The sequence below is a fragment of the Crotalus tigris genome, unplaced genomic scaffold (genome assembly GCF_016545835.1).
Source record: "Crotalus tigris isolate CLP2741 ecotype Arizona unplaced genomic scaffold, ASM1654583v1 scf7180000019478.12717781048:2074007, whole genome shotgun sequence".
In the NCBI taxonomy this organism is placed as follows: Eukaryota; Metazoa; Chordata; class Lepidosauria; order Squamata; family Viperidae; genus Crotalus; species Crotalus tigris.
The window spans coordinates 392,013-411,070 of NW_024097560.1; the positions used below are offsets into that span (position 1 = coordinate 392,013).

Here is a 19,058-nt window from a genome sequence, read left to right on the forward strand (position 1 = left end):
TGCTATAAGGAGCAAAATGTTCCAGCTCTCTCTCATCCTTATTTATTTTCAAATAAAAATATCTTGCCAAGGATCTGCTACGACCCAACGCTGCCTATCTACAAATATAGAGGCTGAAGGGCTTTTCGCTATAGTGCTGGGGGCGCCCGGCTGGCGAAGGAAGTGGGTTCTGTTCCGCGCATGCTCAGAATGTCCCGGTCTTCCGTTTGCAAGCTGTCTAGCTCAGTGCCTGTTGTAAACCTTTCCCAAATTATAGAAACGATAAAGACTGTACACTGGTATATATACGTTCTAGAAGAGGAGAGTAAATCCGCGGAGCGGTGGCGCTTTTTCCTCTGGAAAAAGCGGCTGGTTTTGGAGGTTTTTTTTCTGACAGGCGTGAGTTAGACAACCCCAACGAGGGGGCGTGGCGGCTGGCGTCACGGCCGCCCTCGGCGCGAGGACCCGGCGAAGAGGCGCCATTTTAGGGTCTTGTCGCCGCCGCCGCTTCGCTTCTCCGCCGCCATGAGCGTGGTGGACCATGTACGGGAGATGGCGGCCGCCGGGCTCCATTCCAACGTGCGGCTGCTCAGCGGCCTCCTGCTCACCATGAGCGGCAACAACCCGTGAGTGAGGCGGGGCCCCGGAAGCGAAGCAGCGCAAGCGGGGAAAGGAGGCCATGCAGCGATCGGCAGGAGACCGCAGCCCACGGTCTCCCCTTCACTAGGGCTGGCGATGATGGGCTCCTTAGCGCTCCTCAGCCTTGGCAGCTTGAAGATGGGGAGGAACTACAACTCCCAGAATTCCTGGCTGGCGGATTCTGAGAGTTGTAGTTCCTTCATCTTCAAACTGCCAAGGTTGAGAAGCACTGCTCTAGACTCTATGGGAGGCTGGCTCAGGAGGATGGGATAGGGAATCTAGGCATATCTAGGATCCCAAATCTGGCCAGAAGGTGGGTGTTGGGGCTGGGGATGATGTAGCTGAAGGATGATGTAGCTGGGTGGGGGAAACCTGACCTTGCCAATGTTTGCGGTAGGGTTTGCCTCCCAGAGGCTGGTCCTGCTGTATTTTCTCTGAGTTTGGCCTACCTTGCAGGGGGGTGTGCAGGGGAAGGCTGACTCTGACTCCAGGTCCTTCTGGTCTCTCTTGCAGGGAGCTGTTCTCCCCCTCGCAGAAGTACCAGCTGCTGGTTCACCATGCGGACTCCCTGTTCCACGATAAGGAGTACCGCAACGCGGTCAGCAAGTACACCATGGCCCTGCAGCAGAAGAAGGCCTTGAGCAAGACCTCCAAAGTGCGACCCTCCCCCGGCAGCACAGCCTCCACTCCCCAGAGCCAGGTGGGTGCATGGCCCATCAGCCTGCTTCTAATCACGATTACTTAGGAGGTTGACCCCCTTCCTCCACTTACAATAAGAGCTGGAAGGGACCTTTTAGGTCTTCTAATTCAGCCCCCTACTCAAGCAGGAGACCCTTTAAACAGAGGGCAAATCTTGATGCTGCGGGAGCCACAAAACCATTAAATACACCCCTTTTTTCTAGTGTCTGCCTTCTGAAATCGAAGTGAAATACAAAATGGCCGAATGCTACACCATGTTAAAGCAAGACAAAGACGCCATTGCCGTCCTGGATGGCATCCCTTCCAGACAGAGGACCCCCAAGGTAAGTTCCTCTCCATGGATTGAACCCGGGAAGGATTTTTTTCCCTGATGCCTGAGATGCTCACACTCAAGGGCTTCTGGTCGAGAGCTTTGCTGCAGTTGCTCTCGCCTGTCTGTTGCAGATCAACATGATGCTGGCCAGCCTGTACAAGAAGACGGGCCAAGAACGTTCCTCGGTGACCAGTTACAAGGAGGTTTTGAGGCAGTGCCCACTGGCTCTCGATGCCATTCTAGGTAGCTCTCCCTGTTGCTTGTCGCTGTTGGCAAGGAGTAAAGTTGGCTAGTTTGACGTCAAGGTCTGGCTGGACTTCAGCTCCCATTAAACTCTCAAACCTGGTCTGGTTGCGTTCAGCCTGCTTTTGTCAGCCTGGAAATTATAAGAGTCTGTCCTCATCTAGGTTTGTTGTCGCTCTCGGTGAAGGGTGCAGAAGTGGCTTCCTTGACCATGAACGTGATTCAGAGCATCTCGAATCTGGATTGGCTTTCGGTGTGGATCAAAGCGTACGCGTTTGTGCACACAGGCGATAATACCAGAGCAATCAACACAATCTGGTGAGCATTCCCATGGAGCGGCACCGTTGCCGGTGGTTTAAACTGATTGGCTCGGAGAAGTTCTGGGAGTCAAAATGCAAACTGTAAAATCTAGAGTGCATTTTACCTTTTTCCAGATTACAGAATTTCCCTGCATTTGTTGTAGACGCATACTCCAGAATAGTGTGTTACAGCAAATTCTGATTTTTCCATTTCTGTTTTTTCCCAAAAGCTCACTGGAGAAAAAGTCACTCCTGAGAGACAATGTGGATATATTGGGCAGTTTAGCAGACCTGTACTTTAGAGCCGGGGATAACAAGAACGCCATTCTAAAATTTGAACAGGCCCAAATGCTGGATCCCTATTTAATAAAAGGTAAGTCTCCAGAAAATAGGGACAACTATTTGAATCCTTCATTCAATTTGCAATTTTAAGCCTTAGAAATCAGCCACTCTTCAATCCCTGGGTCTTGATTCCCAGGAAAGATTGCTGCTATAATGAAACAAAAGCAATAAATTTATAGCGACCGCGAAGATGCTCGCGGGTTCACTAAAATTAGGCAAATGGTTAAATCTCAGTTGTTAATTGATCAAAAAAAATGTACAGTTGAACACTGATAACATAAGCAGCAAGGGGAAATCTATGCGCTGCTACTGTACAAAACATCAAAGGCTTTTTACATTTTGTGTTGGGCAGGAATATTCAGAGATAATGAATAGGATTCAATTTTAATGTTTTCCATTTAAAAACTAAATTACAATAAAAGAGATTTCCAGTTTTATAGTTTTGCAAATTGGCGTACCAGTGAAGGGGCTCTCCAAACCCTTTGCCAGCATTTCCAGATATATGATTGGAAGAAAAAAAAGAGAAATAATCTTAGCCATATTCGAGCACCTTTGTTGTAAGAGATGGATGGATTTGCATCCTGGGATCTCTCCAGATTAAATAGGGTTTTTTAGTAGTTTTCTTGTTCTTCCGAAGTTTATTTTTCTTTCCTTTCTCTTTCTTAGGAATGGATGTCTATGGTTACTTACTGGCTCGGGAGGGTCGCCTGGAGGACGTGGAAAACCTCGGATGCCGGCTGTTCAACATCTCTGACCAGCACGCAGAGCCCTGGGTGGTCTCAGGGTAACAGCCACCATTCCCCTCCTGTCCTCAAAGTGTTCAGAATCCATCCGAGCTCCGTCTTGAGGACCGCCTGTTCCTCCTTTCCGCAGCTGCCACAGCTTCTACAGCAAGCGCTACTCTCGTGCCTTGTACCTGGGGGCCAAAGCCATCCAGCTGAACAGCAACAGCGTGCAGGCCCTGCTGTTGAAAGGGGCCGCCCTGCGGAACATGGGCAGAGTGCAAGAGGCCATCATCCACTTCCGCGAAGCCATCCGGCTGGCCCCGTGCCGGCTGGACTGCTACGAAGGTGAGCGACAGCGCGGGGCGAATCTTTTGACAGCCTGAATATCCCCAGCGGCTGGGACAGTTTGGTTCGGTTCGGTTTCCTTCTGGGGCATCTCTGGAGGTTTCTGGGGGTTCTCAATCATCCAGGTCATGGTTGTCCGAACAAGGCAATGGGACTTCCTTGGGTTTTTTTCCCCTTGGAAACGTTTCGCTTCTCATCCCAGAAACTTCTTCAAGAACTGAAGAAGCTTCTTGGATGGGGAGCAGAACATTTTCAAGGAAAAAAACTCCCAAGGAAGTCCAGTTGCCTTTTGGAAACATCTTTGAGACCCCTCTGAAGCTTGGAGCTTTCTACTCCTTGTGCTGAACCCTCCTTTGCTGCTTCTCCATCGGCCTCTTTTGCCCTTCAGGCCTCATCGAATGCTACCTGGCCTCCAACGGCCTCCGCGAGGCCACCGTGATGGCCAACAACGTCTACAAGACCCTGGGAGCCAACGCTCAGACGCTGACGCTCCTGGCCACCGTTTGTCTGGAGGACCCCGTGGCCCAGGAGAAGGCCAAGACCTTGCTGGACAAGGCCCTGATGCAACGCCCGGATTACATCAAAGCCGTGGTCAAGAAGGCCGAGCTGCTCAGTGAGTCAGTCAGCTTCCCCCTCTCGGGCACTGAACGGGTGAAATCCAGCCCGTTTAAGGGAGCCGGACCATTTTTGGAAGGGGAAGGGAGCAGATTTGCAGAAGCAGGAATTTGCATCGAGGTTTTCTTGTTGGTTGGTTGACATATTTATATCCCGTCTTTATTACATTTATAAATAACTTGAGCACATACACTACTCCTTCCTCCTCCTCTCTTCCCCATAACAATAATCCTGTGAGGTAGATTGGTCTGGGAAAGAGGGACTGGCCCAAAGTCACCTAGCCAGCTTTCATGGCTAAGCCAGAACTAGAACTCGTCTCCTGGCCCAAAGTCACCCAGCCAATTCTCACGCCTAAGATAGAACTAGAACTCACCATCTCCTGGTGATTGGCCCAAAGTCACCCAACCGGCTTTCATGGCAAAATCAGGACTTGAACTCACCGTCTCCTTGCTTCCCAGTCTGGTACTTTAACCCCTCCCCCCAAACTGGCTCTTACAAATGGCTGCTTTCACAGGCCGAGAACAGAAGTACGATGACGGGATCGCTCTGCTCCGCAACGCCTTGGCCAACCAGAGCGACTGCATCCTGCATCGGATGTTGGGGGATTTCCTAGTGGCAGTCAATGAATATCAGGAAGCCATGGACCAGTACAGCATCGCCTTAAGGTAGCCTTTCCAGACCCCGTCGGTTTCTGCCTCGTTCTCCTCCTCCTCTGCTCTCCCTTAGGCTGTTCTGTCTCTCTTTCTCACGGCCACCCCTGCAGAAAGGCCTCAGCCTCTTAAAAACGGTGTCTGGTGCCTTCCTTGTTCCCAGTTAAAGTACAATGGTCTTTGACTTACGTTACCATTTGAAAAAACTCACACTTGTCAAATTCCTTTGGGGGGGTCAGTTCAGCCCCCCCTTTTCCCACCTTTTAGGGGGGGGAGTCCAGATTCTCCTTTCAGAGAGACTGATTCACTTGGATTAATAATAATCGCAGCTGTTGTTTTTTTTTCAACTTGAACTTAAAACACTTCCATTTTTAATAGGGTAGAAATTGAAACCCTCAAAGGTTTATTTCTGCATTTGAACCTCCCAGCACATCACACCCACCCCTCCCCCCAAACAATCTGTCAAGGGTGCCTTGAGAAGAGGGCAGGCCAGGCGAATGGTCCTCAAGGCCGTGATCTTTCTGTCTCCCCTCCCCCCCCAGTTTGGATCCCAATGATCAGAAGTCGCTGGAAGGCATGCAGAAGATGGAGAAAGAAGAAAGCCCCACTGACGCGACCCAGGAGGAGGATGTGGACGACATGGAGGGCAGCGGAGAGGAAGGAGACCTTGAAGGCAGTGATAGCGAGGCAGCCCTGTGGGTCGACCAGGAGCAGTGGTTCCGTGGGCAGTGAGGCAGCCGTGGACGCACGAGGCGGCGCTTGACCTACAGGGGGAGGTTGCTGTCCTCATCTTCCTTGGCCAGGACAGGATTGAGGGCCAGGCTGAGGACTAGAACCATTAAAAAAGAAGAACCTTCTGTTTCTACATCATGCTTGTCAGGCTATTTATTGACTGTAGAGGCCGGGTGACTTGTGTTTTGGGGGTTTTTGGGGGGGAGCAAAGAGACTCCAGGCTCCAGTTGTAATTTTGAATCCTTTCTAAAGTTAGACCCTTCAAAGAAATCCTAAGCCTTTTTCCAAACATGCCTTGCAAATCGTTGCTGAAGTAATTACGCTTTATCCCCAGCGGCGTGTGAGGTGGGCTACTTTTCTCTCCTTTTGTGGAAGAGGCCTTTATTCTGAGCCTTTAAGAGGCCCAGACACCTCCAGGAACTGACAGGAGGGGTTTTTGGGGGGGGGGGGAGCTTTTCCCAGCGTTTCTTCCCCCAACTTCTGAGTTTTGAGTGCAGTGTTTAGCGTGCGTGTTTTTGAAACGTAAGTGTGCTGCTTCAGACAGCTGACAGGCAGCTGTTGAGAGTATATCTGGAGAATTCAGTCCTTTTTACAAAGCGTAATGCGTGAGTGACTTTCCTTTGGAATCCTGCTGTGGATATCAAATGTAGCGAGATGAGCCATTGCCAAGCAGAGAACAGCCGAGCCAAAGCATAATCCCAATTAGTCTTGATTAAGCTTTGTCTCTTTTCTAGAAAAATTATTATTAAAAATGCCTTTTCTCTGATTTTTCTGCTTCAAACTCTGATTTGGCTCCCATTCAATGACTCAGCTTGGCAACAGGTTATGCTGGACCCGGCCTGGCGCTCTGGTGTGAATAGTGTTCAATGTTTTCATAAAGTTTCTTTTCTGCACCCTCTCAAAACTTTATTCCTTGGTTATATGTTTGGAGGAGGGGGGCGCTTCTCGCATGTAGCATTGTTGTAATATTTCACCATTTCTTGGGAGTAAATGTGTACTGTTTTGTTAAAATAAACTTCATCCATTTTGGTAACTCAACCTGTCGCTTCATTGGAATGCCCATAAAAGTGTTTATTATTTGTTTTCCTCTTTTTAGTGGATTTTTATTTACCTTTACAAGCTTACCTTATTCAGTTCTTTAATGTTTATTTCTTCCTGTTGAACACAAATAAGAATGAAAACACCCTAAAAGGTTGATGGTTCAAGGGGGCGATCCTCCTTTCACTTACGTATTTTTAAATCATATTCCTGGTTCTGCACTCCACTTAAGTCAAGGGTGCACCATTTATTTTCATTTTTAACATCTCTAAAGAGACAGAGACCCAGAAAACCACCCTATGTATCAATAATTGCTGAATTAAAAGTGGGGACAGGAGTTTCACATACTTTTGTATGCCAACCTGGCTACCTGAAGCTTCTTTCTTCACCAAAGTTTTCAGGTGCTCTGAAAATCTCCAGAGAAGTATCCTGAGAACCTTTTTTAAAAGTTTGGGGATTTTTCTTCACAGCCAATGGAAGTTTTGGGGGCATCATTCCCTCTTCCCCAGATGTGGGCACCCCAAAAATATTGCTCTGGGCATCTTTTACTTTGCTGCACTTTTTAATACTCGCTAGTGGGAGGTGTAGAAAATATAATTCAATCTACTGGAGGGGGGGGAACTGAAGAGATTTTACTCAATTCAAATCAAATTATTTCTAACAGTCCAAATGAACTAAACAGGTTTGAACTGACCAACTATGAACTAAAACCATTATATGTTGTTACATGAGATCTGTCTTCTCATCTCACCCCAAGTGCACCCCCAAAAAATACTTTTTAAGAATTTCAGGTTACAGACAAGTCAAAACCAGAGCGTGCCTTCTTAGGTCAGTACTGGTGAGTGTCATGTTGTACAGATTGTGTCAATTCAGGGTATCTTGTAGGCCAATTTGATAACAAAACAGCTTGATCTCGTTTAACCTGATGGATTAGTCAATTTAATTTTGGGGGGGGGGTTATGATTTGCCCTGCCCTAGAGCAGGGGTAGGCAACCTTGGCTTTTATGACTCGTGGACTTCAACTCCCAGAATTCCTAAGCTAGCCATAGTTGCCTACCCCTGCCCTAGGGCAATGTTTTCAGTGTGCTTCTGTGGGAATGGGTCTCTGCAGATATTGCTGCTTTATTTGCATATTAAGAGCAATACCCTACTGAACAAGGAAGCAGAAATCAAGATTTTGCAAACTGAAGTAAATAATGTAACCTTTACTGTGGAGGCACACTCTTTTCTCCTACACTGTGAAGCCCGCTGATAAATTGTACTAGATAATTTAGCTAATGATTAATTGCACTGAAATTTGGCCACAAATGGCAAATTCTCACCAATCTGTCCTGGGTGACGGGCTCACTGTAGTTCTTTCTCCTTTTGCTATCTTAAAAATAAACGGAAAACAAGTTGATGTCGGCTGTTCTTTGCATTGCATCATAGCACCCTAACACAGAATTGCATATTTCCGGCATGGACAAGCAGGCCTCGCTTTAGGACCGCAGTTGAGCCCAATTTTTTGGTGGCTAAGTGAGACAACTCTTGTGAGTTTAGCCCCATTTTACCACTTCTTTTTGCAACCGTCGTTAAGAATCACTGTAGTTGATAAGTTAGTAACCCAGTTAAGTGAAACTGGCTTCCTCATCCTTAAGTTGCTACGGGTGAGAAATACTGCTTTATGTAGAATGGGAATGGGAGTAGAGTAGTTGGATGGGACCTTGGAGGTCTTCTAGTCCAACCCCCTGCCCAGGCAGGAAACCCTAGACCAGGGGTGTCAAACTCAATTTCACTGAGGGCCGCATCAGCATTGCAGTTGCTCTGGGGGGATGGGGGGGGTGGCCAGAGCGGGTGCAGCCTACTGGGTGGGCATGGATGGAGTGGGTGTGGCCTACTGGGTGGGCGTGGCCAGTTCTACATCATTCGTGTCAAGGGTGCCTATGGGGGCCTGGGCAGGAATGGGACAGATCTGAGGGTCTCTGGCAGAAGAGGGTGGGACCGGGGCAAGTGCCAAGGCATGGTCCACCGGAGCAAGTGCCAAGATGGCCACCACAAAATTGTACATTGGCTCCTGGCTGGCCTGGGCCAGGGCCAAGGCAGCAGGGGCCGGTCCCTGTTTCCAGGATGGCTTTGCAGGCCACATCCGGCCCCCGGGGCCTTGTGTTTGATATGTCTGATATAGATGATTAATAGGTGAGATAGATAATAGGTGTGTGTGTGTGTGTGTGTGTGTGTGTGAGAGAGAGAGAGAGAGAGAGAGAGAGAGAGAGAGAGAGAGATCTAAAATGTTATGTAAAGCACAAAAAACTTCATTGGAAGTTTATTTTGGTAGAACAGGACATTTCTGAATATATCAAACCCCCAAATCCTTACAAAAGATGATCCTCGGTGACTTCGCAAAGGGCAGGAGCACAAGGTGTCCAACAGGTCCAAGCTCCTGACTGCAGGATCCCAAATATAGTGAAGGAAGACACGAAAAATACTTTATTGTTCTGCATCATATCTTCCAAGCATTACCCAGTTGCAACAGTTTGTACAACAATTCAAAACATAATAGTCTTACAGATAAAATACATAAAAGCATAATCCAATATTTTAAGGATAAAAAGTCACACAAAAATTACAAAAGCAATGGTAAAACACCATGGGTTAAATAGTTCACTAATTTAAAACGACATTTTTGAAAAAAGGTGAGGTGTGTAAAAGGAACCATAGTTGTCATCAAAAGATTTTTCTTGGAAGAAAGAAAACAACTTCAGTGTTCAAATACATAAATATCACAACAGGTATCTCTTGGTGAAGAGATGGTGATAAGAAAGAATACATAAAAACAGGCAAAAGATAAAACTTGTCTACCATAAGCATCACAACTACTTAACAAGTAAATCAGGAGTAAAACTCAGTTGTATTACAAAAAATACATGTCAAACAGAAATTTCAGGAACAAAAAGACAAATGTGTGTGACAAAAGAAATCAAAATTCTTGAGGTGACCCCCATACTGTGTGTCATGTTTAACATTTATCAGTCAAAACATAACTTACACATTTTAAATAACAGCCGTGGATAAAGTTATTCCAAATAGAAATCTTTTATCAATCACTGGCCACACCAGACATTAAAAAGGGCCACTGAGATTTTCTTTCTGGTTCTAAGAACCACTGCCAGGATTAAATTTACGCCAGGCAGAAAACTATAAAATCCATTACCAAGCACTGGCCACATTGGTCACTTAAGAGGGCCAATGAGGCTTTAATTTTGGTTCTAAGAACCATTGCCAGGGCTAAATTTATGCCAGGCAGAAAACTATGAAATCTATATCCCATTAACAGCCACTGGCCACACTGGTCATTTAAAAGGGCCGTTGAGGTTTTCTTCCTGGTTCTAAGAACCATCGCCATGGCTAACTTTACGCCAGGCAGAAAACTATAAAATTTATTACTAAGCACTGGCCATACATTGATCATTTAAAAGGGCCAATGAGGTTTTCTTCCTGGTTCTAAGAACCATTGCCATGGCTAACTTTACGCCAGGCAGAAAACTGTAAAATCTATTATCAATCACCGGCACACCCAGCATTAAAAAGGGCCATTGAGATGCTTTCTGGTTCTAAGAACGACCATCGTGCCTAAATTAAGCCAGGCAAGAAATCTACTCAGGGTTTCAATGGCCACATCTAGAATTTAAAAGGGTCACACAGATTTATCTTCCAGTTCAAGGACATAATGTCTCACCCTAGCAAAAAGCTAGTTATTAATTTATTGAGATGGCAATATCTCATGTTAAACTGTGTCACCAGGTTTACTTTTGGTTCTAAGAGATCTGGATGCAGCTGACATTATTTCTCAGGGAAGCAATTCAAAAGGATTCCCTTCCAGCTTGAGACTCAGCTAGGGCACTGGAGGAGGCTTGAGCGTTGTTGACTCCTCCAGTGTGATTCGCCCTGGCTGCTCACCCAGAGACTGAAAGGGTCTCCCTCCCAGGGTGAGTCTCACAGAGTGTGTGTTCAGAGTCTGAAGGAGCCTGGGAGCTGACTGGCTGCCTACTCATTCAGTGTGAGTTTCAGAGTGGTAACTCAGGGACTGAAAGGCCCCATCAGGAAGGGAATGGGATGTTTAGGTGTGGACCCTTGGCCGCACCTCCTTTGCCCCCGGCCCCTGACCTCAGCCCATTTACAGGCAGCTTTCGTCCTCCGCTGCCCTCCTGCAGCCATTCTCCACGGCCAGTGGGCCCTTGGCCCTCTGCCCCTCGCCCTTCAGTCCGGCCAATTCACCCAGATACCGTCTGTCCTGGGTCTTTCGTTGTATGGGACAAATAGCCCCTAGCCATGGGGCTGTGGGGGCAGTGTGCGATGAGCAACCCCAGGGGCTGGGGGGGGCAGCTGTGATGCAAGATTTTTTAAAGTGCTGTGGCTGCTCTGTATGTTTTGGGGTCTTGCAGCTGTGTCACCAGAATCGGAAGGAGGGGGACTGGCAGCAGAAGTAGCAGCCACTAGGGCCACTGGGGGGGGGGGCAGTCAGACAAGAGCGTGTTGGGGGAACGAGGGAGGGAGGGAGGGGCACCTCAAGGGGGCTTCATGAAGACAGCTTGACTCGCAACTCAAACGAAAGAGGGGAGGGGGAGCAAGGCCAGAGCAGCTTCTGCCATAGCCAGGGGGTGGGTTAGGGGGGTGCACAGGCAAACAGCAAGACCAGTGTGGCTTCTACCCACCCTTCCCTCCCACGACGGGTCACAATTCCAACCCCCAAGTCCATGCCATTTGCCCGCCCTTCCCTCCCACAACGACGGGTCACAGTTCCAACCCCCAAGCCCATGCCATTTGCCCACCCTTCCCTCCCACAACCCCCAAGCCCATGCCATTTGCCCACCCTTCCCTCCCACTACGACGGGTCACAGTTCCAACCCCCAAGCCCATGCCATTTGCCCACCCTTCCCTCCCACAACCCCCCAGCCCTTGCCATTGCCCACCCTTCCCTCCCACGACGGGTCACAGTTCCAACCCTGAAGCCCATGCCATTTACCCATGCTTCCCTCCCACGACCCCCCAAGCCCATGCCATTTGCCCACCCTTTCCTCCCACGACGACGGGTCACAGTTCCAACCCCGAAGCCCATGCCATTTACCCATGCTTCCCTCCCACGACCCCCCAAGCCCATGCCATTTGCCCACCCTTTCCTCCCACGACGACGGGTCACAGTTCCAACCCCGAAGCCCATGCCATTTGCCCACCCTTCCCTCCCATGACGCTCCAGTTCCAGCAACACAACAGCCCTCTGTTTGCTTATGCGCCCCCCTAACCCAGCCCCCTGGCTATGGCAGAAGCTGCTCCGGCCTTGCTCCCCCTCCCCTCTTTCGTTTGAGTTGCGAGTCAAGCTGTCTTCATGAAGCCCCCTTGAGGTGCCCCTCCCTCCCTCTCTCGTTCCCCCAACACGCTCTTGTCTGACTGCCCCCCCCCCAGTGGCCCCGGTGGCTGCTACTTCTGCTGCCAGTCCCCCACCTTCCGATTCTGGTGACAGAGCTGCAAGGCCCCAAAACTTGCAGAGCAGAGCACTTTTTAAAAAAAATCTTGCATCACAGCTGCCCCCCCCAGCCCCTGGGGTTGCTCATCGCACGCTGCCCCCGCAGCCCCATGGCTGGGGGCTATTTGTCCCGTACAGCCAAAGGCCCAGGACAAAGGGTGTCTGGGTGAATTGGCCGGGCCGAAGGACGACGGGCAGAGGGCCAAGGGCCCACTGGCCGTGGAGAATGGCTGCGGGAGGGCAGGGGAGGAGGAAAGCTGGCTGTAAATGGGCTGAGGTGAGTGGCAGGGGGCGAAGGAACTGTGGCCAAGGGTCCATGCCTAAACATGGGGGTCGGCGCAGATGGAATCAGGAATAGTGCAGCTCTTTTGTCTCTCTGGTTTCACGGACTGCACTGATCATGATCATCATTGGCCAGTGAAGGATGTGATCCAAAAGGATTCCCTTCCAGTTTGAGACTCAGTTGGGGAGCCTCAGGGATTGGAAGAGGCTTTCAGCTGAGGGCTGTTGACACTTCCAGTGTGATTCGCCCTCGCTGCCAACTCAGGGACTGAAAGAGAGAGACTTCTAGTGTGAGTCTCACAGAGTATCTGCTCATGGACTGAGTGAGTCTGGGAGCCGATAATTATCCACATGCATTCAGTGTGAGTGTCACACAGGGGAAGCTCAGGGACTGAAAGACCCCTAAAAATGAGTCATCACTATTGTTTACGTGATGGGTTGGCATGTGGAATGCTTGTGTGGCCCTTCTCAAGTTCTAAGAACTACAGCTATGGCTATCATTACACCAGGCCAGAATACCAATTAGTGTCTTAATAATCAGTGACCAAGCCTAGCAATAGAAAGGGCCATAGACATTTTCTTTTGGGTTTTAAGAACCATTGCTAGGTCTAACAGTAAGGAGGGAAGAAAAGTACGGAATCTTATGTACATCATGGAACACATCTAGAATTGGCTAAAAATACAACAGGCAAGAAAACTAGAATCTCTATTATGTAGCAATGGCCACAGATAGGATGAAAATGTGTAGTGTGGTGTGATCATGAAAGTGGCTTACATTTTCAGCGATTGTTCTAAAGTCAGTTTTTACATAATTGGTAAAATAGCATTCTTGGTGGAGATCATGTTCATTCTTGCGTTCCATTCCTTCTTCCTCCTTTTTCGCCATCAACACTGCAGGCTGACAACTGAGTCTTCTGTCTTCTAAGATGCTGTAGTACATGCCTTTGAGACAAAAAAAAAAAAAAAAAAAAAAATCAGCGTTACTTCAGCTGCCACTGGAGTTTTACTCCTATGAATGCACAATACACTGTGGTTACTATTACCTCAGAAGCAGGTGTTACCCCCTACTTACCTAGGAAGAATGGACCATCAATTTTTTTTGGGGGGGGGGGGACCATCGACCTCCCTCTATATCCTAAGACTCTGAAGAGTACAACTTACCTCACAGCGTAGGAGGCGCCGTCACAGCCAAAGGCTAATAGGGCTTGAGCTGCAGACATTTTCTTGCTGTCTTGGTTCTTCTTTTTTCTTTCTTCGCCTTTGTTTCTTCCTCCGTGTCTCTTCTGAGGAACATTTGGCAACAGGCGTGCAAATGTTCCTCCCCTCAATCTCAGGGACTCTAAAGCTATAAAATCTTTTCTAGATCAACGGCCACACCTAGCATTAAAAAGCGCCGTTGAGGCTTTCTTTCTGGTTCTAAGAACCATCACCATGGCCAGAATTATGCCAGGCAAGAAAGATATAAAATCTATAATCAATCAACAGCCACACCTAGCATTAAAAAGGGCCATTGAGGTTTTCTTTTGGTTCTAAGAACCATCGCCATGGCCAGAATTATGCCAGGCAGAAAACTATAAAATCTATAATCAATCAACAGCCACACTGGTCATTTAAAAAGGCCGTTGAGATTTTCTTTCTGGTTCTAAGAACCATCACCATGGCTAAACGTACGCCAGGCAGAAAACTATAAAATCTATTATTGATCAACAGCCGTGCCTAGCATTAAAAAAGGCTATTGAGGTTTCCTTTCTGGTTCTAATAACCATTGCCAAGGCTTAATTTATGCCAGGCAAGAAAGATGTAAAATCTATTATCTACAACATTATATTCTTCTTGATTTCCATTCCTTCTTCTTGTACTTTTACCATCAACACTGAGTCTTCTGTCTTCTAAGATGCTGTAGTACATACCTTTGAGACAAAAAAAAAGTCAGTGTTACTTCAGCTGCCACTGGCGTTTTACTCCTAAGAATGCACAATACACTGTGGTTACTATTACCTCAGATGCAGGTGTTACCCCCTACTTACCAAGGAAGAATGGACTATCAATTTCCTAGGAAGAATGGACCATCCACTTCCCTCCATATCCTGAAACTTTGAAGAATACAACTTACCTCACAGTGTAGGAGGCGCCATCACAGCCAAAGGCTAATAGGGCTTGAGCTGCAGACATTTTCTTGCTGTCTTGGTTCTTCTTTTTTCTTTCTTCGCCTTTGTTTCTTCCTCCGTGTCTCTTCTGAGGAACATTTGGCAACAGGCGTGCAAATGTTCCTCCCCTCAATCTCAGGACTCTAAAGCTGTAAATTCTTTTCTAGATCAACGGCCACACCTAGCATTAAAAAGGGCCATTGAGGCTTTCTTTCTGGTTCTAAGAACCATCACCATGGCCAGAATTATGCCAGGCAAGAAAGGTATAATATCTATTATCCATCAATGGCCCCACTTAGAATTAAAAAGGTCCACTGAGAGGTTTCCTTTCTGGTTCTAAGAACCATCGCCATGGCTAAAATTATGCCAGGCAGAAAACTATAAACTCTATAATCAATCAACAGCCACACTGGTCATTTAAAAAGGCTGTTGTAATTTCCTTTCTGGTTCTAAGAACCATCACCGTGGCTAAAATTACACCAGGCAGAAAACTATAAAATCTATAATCGATCAACAGCCATGCCTAGCATTAAAAAAGGCTATTGAGATTTACCTTCTGGTTCTAAGAACCATTGCCAGGGCTTAATTTATGCCAGGCAAGAAAGATATAAAATCTATATATTCTTCTTGATTTCCATTCCTTCTTCTGGTACTTTTACCATCAACACTGAGTCTTCTGTCTTCTAAGATGCTGTAGTACATGCCTTTGAGACAAAAAAAAAAATCAGTGTTACTTCAGCTGCCACTGGCGTTTTACTCCTATGAATGCACAATACACTATGGTTACTATTACCTCAGAAGCAGGTGTTACCCCCTACTTACCTAGGAAGAATGGACCATCAATTTTTTTTGGAGGGGGACCATCGACCTCCCTCCATATCCTAAAACTTTGAAGAGTACAACTTACCTCACAGCGTAGGAGGCGCCGTCACAGCCAAAGGCTAATAGGGCTTGAGCTGCAGACATTTTCTTGCTGTCTTGGTTCTTCTTTTTTCTTTCTTCACCTTTGTTTCTTCCTCCGTGTCTCTTCTGAGGAACATTTGGCAACAGGCGTGCAAATGTTCCTCCCCTCAATCTCAGGGACTCTAAAGCTATAAAATCTTTTCTAGATCAACGGCCACACCTAGCATTAAAAAGCGCCGTTGAGGCTTTCTTTCTGGTTCTAAGAACCATCGCCATGGCCAGAATTATGCCAGGCAAGAAAGGTATAATATCTATTATCCATCAATGGCCCCACTTAGAATTAAAAAGGTCCACTGAGAGGTTTCCTTTCTGGTTCTAAGAACCATCGCCATGGCTAAAATTATGCCAGGCAGAAAACTATAAACTCTATAATCAATCAACAGCCACACTGGTCATTTAAAAAGGCCGCTGAGGTTTCCTTTCTGGTTCTAAGAACCATCACCGTGGCTAAAATTATGCCAGGCAGAAAACTATAAAATCTATTATTGATCAACAGCCATGCCTAGCATTAAAAAAGGCTATTGAGGTTTACTTTCTGGTTCTAAGAACCATTGCCAGGGCTTAATTTATGCCAGGCAAGAAAGATATAAAATCTATTATCTACATTATATTCTTCTTGATTTCCATTCCTTCTTCTTGTACTTTTACCATCAACACTGAGTCTTCTGTCTTCTAAGATGCTGTAGTACATGCCTTTGAGACAAAAAAAAAAAAAAATCAGCGTTACTTCAGCTGCCACTGGCGTTTTACTCCTATGAATGCACAATACACTGTGGTTACTATTACCTCAGAAGCAGGTGTTACCCCCTACTTACCTAGGAAGAATGGACCATCAATTTCCTAGGAAGAATGGACCATCCACTTCCCTCCATATCCTAAGACTCTGAAGAATACAACTTACCTCACAGCGTAGGAGGCGCCATCACAGCCAAAGGCTAATAGGGCTTGAACTGGAGACATTTTCTTGCTGTCTTGGTTCTTCTTTTTTCTTTCTTCGCCTTTGTTTCTTCCTCCGTGTCTCTTCTGAGGAACATTTGGCAACAGGCGTGCAAATGTTCCTCCCCTCAATCTCAGGACTCTAAAGCTATAAAATCTTTTCTAGATCAACGGCCACACCTAGCATTAAAAAGCGCCGTTGAGGCTTTCTTTCTGGTTCTAAGAACCATCGCCATGGCCAGAATTATGCCAGGCAAGAAAGGTATAAAATCTATAATCGATCAACAGCCACACCTAGCATTAAAAAGGGCCATTGAGGTTTTCTTTTGGTTCTAAGAACCATCGCCATGGCCAGAATTATGCCAGGCAGAAAACTATAAAATCTATAATCAATCAACAGCCACACTGGTCATTTAAAAAGGCCGCTGAGGTTTCTTTCTGGTTCTAAGAACCATCGCCATGGCTAAACTTACGCCAGGCAGAAAAACTATAAAATCTATTATTGATCAACAGCCATGCCTAGCATTAAAAAAGGCTATTGAGGTTTCCTTTCTGGTTCTAAGAACCATTGCCAGGGCTTAATTTATGCCAGGCAAGAAAGATATAAAATCTATTATCTACAACATTATATTCTTCTTGATTTCCATTCCTTCTTCTTGTACTTTTACCATCAACACTGAGTCTTCTGTCTTCTAAGATGCTGTAGTACATGCCTTTGAGACAAAAAAAAAAAAAAAAATCAGCGTTACTCCTATGAATGCACAATACACTTTGGTTACTATTACCTCAGATGCAGGTGTTACCCCCTACTTACCTAGGAAGAATGGACCATCATTTCCTAGGAAGAATGGACCATCATTTCCTAGGAAGAATGGACCATCCACTTCCCTCCATACCCTAAGACTTTGAAGAATACAAGACTCAACTAAACTTACCTCACAATGTAGGAGGCGCTATCACAGCCAAAGGCTAATAGGGCTTGAGCTGGAGACATTTTCATGCTGTCTTGGTCTTCTTTCTTTCTTCTTCTTTCTCTTTGGTTTCTTCCTCTGCCATGCCCAGCATGCGTCGTCTCTTTCGAGGAACATTTGGCAGAAGAGCGCACTTGTTCCTCCGCTCAATCTGCAAAGCTAGGAAACTATAAAATCTTTTATAGATCAATGGCCACACCTAGCATTAGAAAGGGGCCATTGAGGTTTCCTTTGTGGTTCTAAGAACCATTGCCATGGCTAAAACTATGCCAGGCAGAAAACTATAAAATCTATTATTAATCACCGGCCATGCTGTTCATCTAAATGGGCCGTTGAGGTTTCCTTTCTGGTTCTAAGAACCATCGTCATGGCTAAAATAATGCCAGGTAGAAAACTATAAAATCTATTATAGATCAACTGGCCACACCTAGCATTAAGAAGGGCCATTGAGGTTTCCTTTCTGGTTCTAAGAACCATCACCATGGCTAAAATAATGCCAGGCAGAAAACTATAAAATCTATAATTAATCACCGGCCACACTGTTCATTTAAAAGGGCCATTGAGGTTTCCTTTCTGGTTCTAAGAACCATCGTCTTGGCTAAAATAATGCCAGGCAGAAAACTATAAAATCTATTAGAGATCAACAGCCCCACCTAGCATTAAGAAGGGCCACTGAGATTTTCTTTCTGGTTCTAAGAACCATCACCATGGCTAAAATTATGCCAGGCATAAATCTATAAAATCTATTATTAATCACTGGCCACACTGATCATTTAAATGGGCCACTGAGGTTTCCTTTCTGGTTCTAAGAATCATCACCATGGCTAAAATTATGCTAGGGAAGAAACGTATGAAATCAAACATCAATCATAATACCAGGTAGCAGCCAGAATATATAATGAAAACTCTTTAATTTCACAACAAATTCAAAGGATAGTCAGTTTCCCAACTGGAACTATGGTTACATAGTTCCAGTTGGGAAACTGACTATCCTAGAGTAGACCAAGCAATGTCCAAAAACACTAATAAATTTTTAGGAGCCTGTCACTCTGAGAAATTAGCCGTCAATAGACAGACAGAAACAATATGTACCCACTTTGCAAAAAAGACAACACTTCTTCACCAGCAATCCATACTGAGATATGCATACATTAACACTATGATTAACATCAGACCAGCAATCAAGAAGTAAACAATGTCCTAATCAAGGAACTGCCAAAGACGCTAACAACAAATAGCACAACAAAGAACCTCCAAGACCATTTTTTTAAAAAACTGCTAAAGCAAGCCTTAGGGCAGTGATGGCGAACCTTTTAGATCTTTTAGAGTGTCCAAAAGCCGCCCTGCCCCAGCTCTCGCCCGCCCGCCTCCCCGTCCCGGTCTGCCATCCCGCAGGGCCACCTACCGCCTCCATGGCCCGTCGCAGATCTCCCAGGCGGTCCTGCAGTGCCATGGCAGCCACACCTTCTGCCTGCGCCCCACAGCATCATCTGCATGCAACAGGGTGCGAGGGCGGAGTCTTGTCCCCACTGCCCGGCTGTCATGTCCTTGGCTGGGCTGCTGCGCGCGGGCCACACCCAGGGGTGATTCTCCTTCGGGGGTCTGCTGGAGAAGAGGGGGCTGCGGGGAGAGGTGGGGCT

The 19,058-nt window shown here is 46.7% G+C and overlaps 1 protein-coding gene across 1 annotated transcript; it reads left to right on the forward strand.

The window, feature by feature from the left end:
* The first annotated feature begins 429 nt into the window (after positions 1 to 429).
* ANAPC7 (anaphase promoting complex subunit 7) lies at positions 430 to 6,619 on the forward strand. Its single transcript, XM_039362665.1, has 11 exons — positions 430 to 605; positions 1,132 to 1,318; positions 1,521 to 1,640; positions 1,762 to 1,873; positions 2,038 to 2,191; positions 2,403 to 2,545; positions 3,181 to 3,298; positions 3,388 to 3,584; positions 3,973 to 4,197; positions 4,714 to 4,864; positions 5,392 to 6,619. The coding sequence occupies exons 1-11, from the start codon at positions 505 to 507 to the stop codon at positions 5,579 to 5,581; spliced, it is 1,698 nt and encodes a 565-aa protein (XP_039218599.1). The 5' UTR covers positions 430 to 504; the 3' UTR covers positions 5,582 to 6,619.
* Positions 6,620 to 19,058: the final 12,439 nt, after the last annotated feature.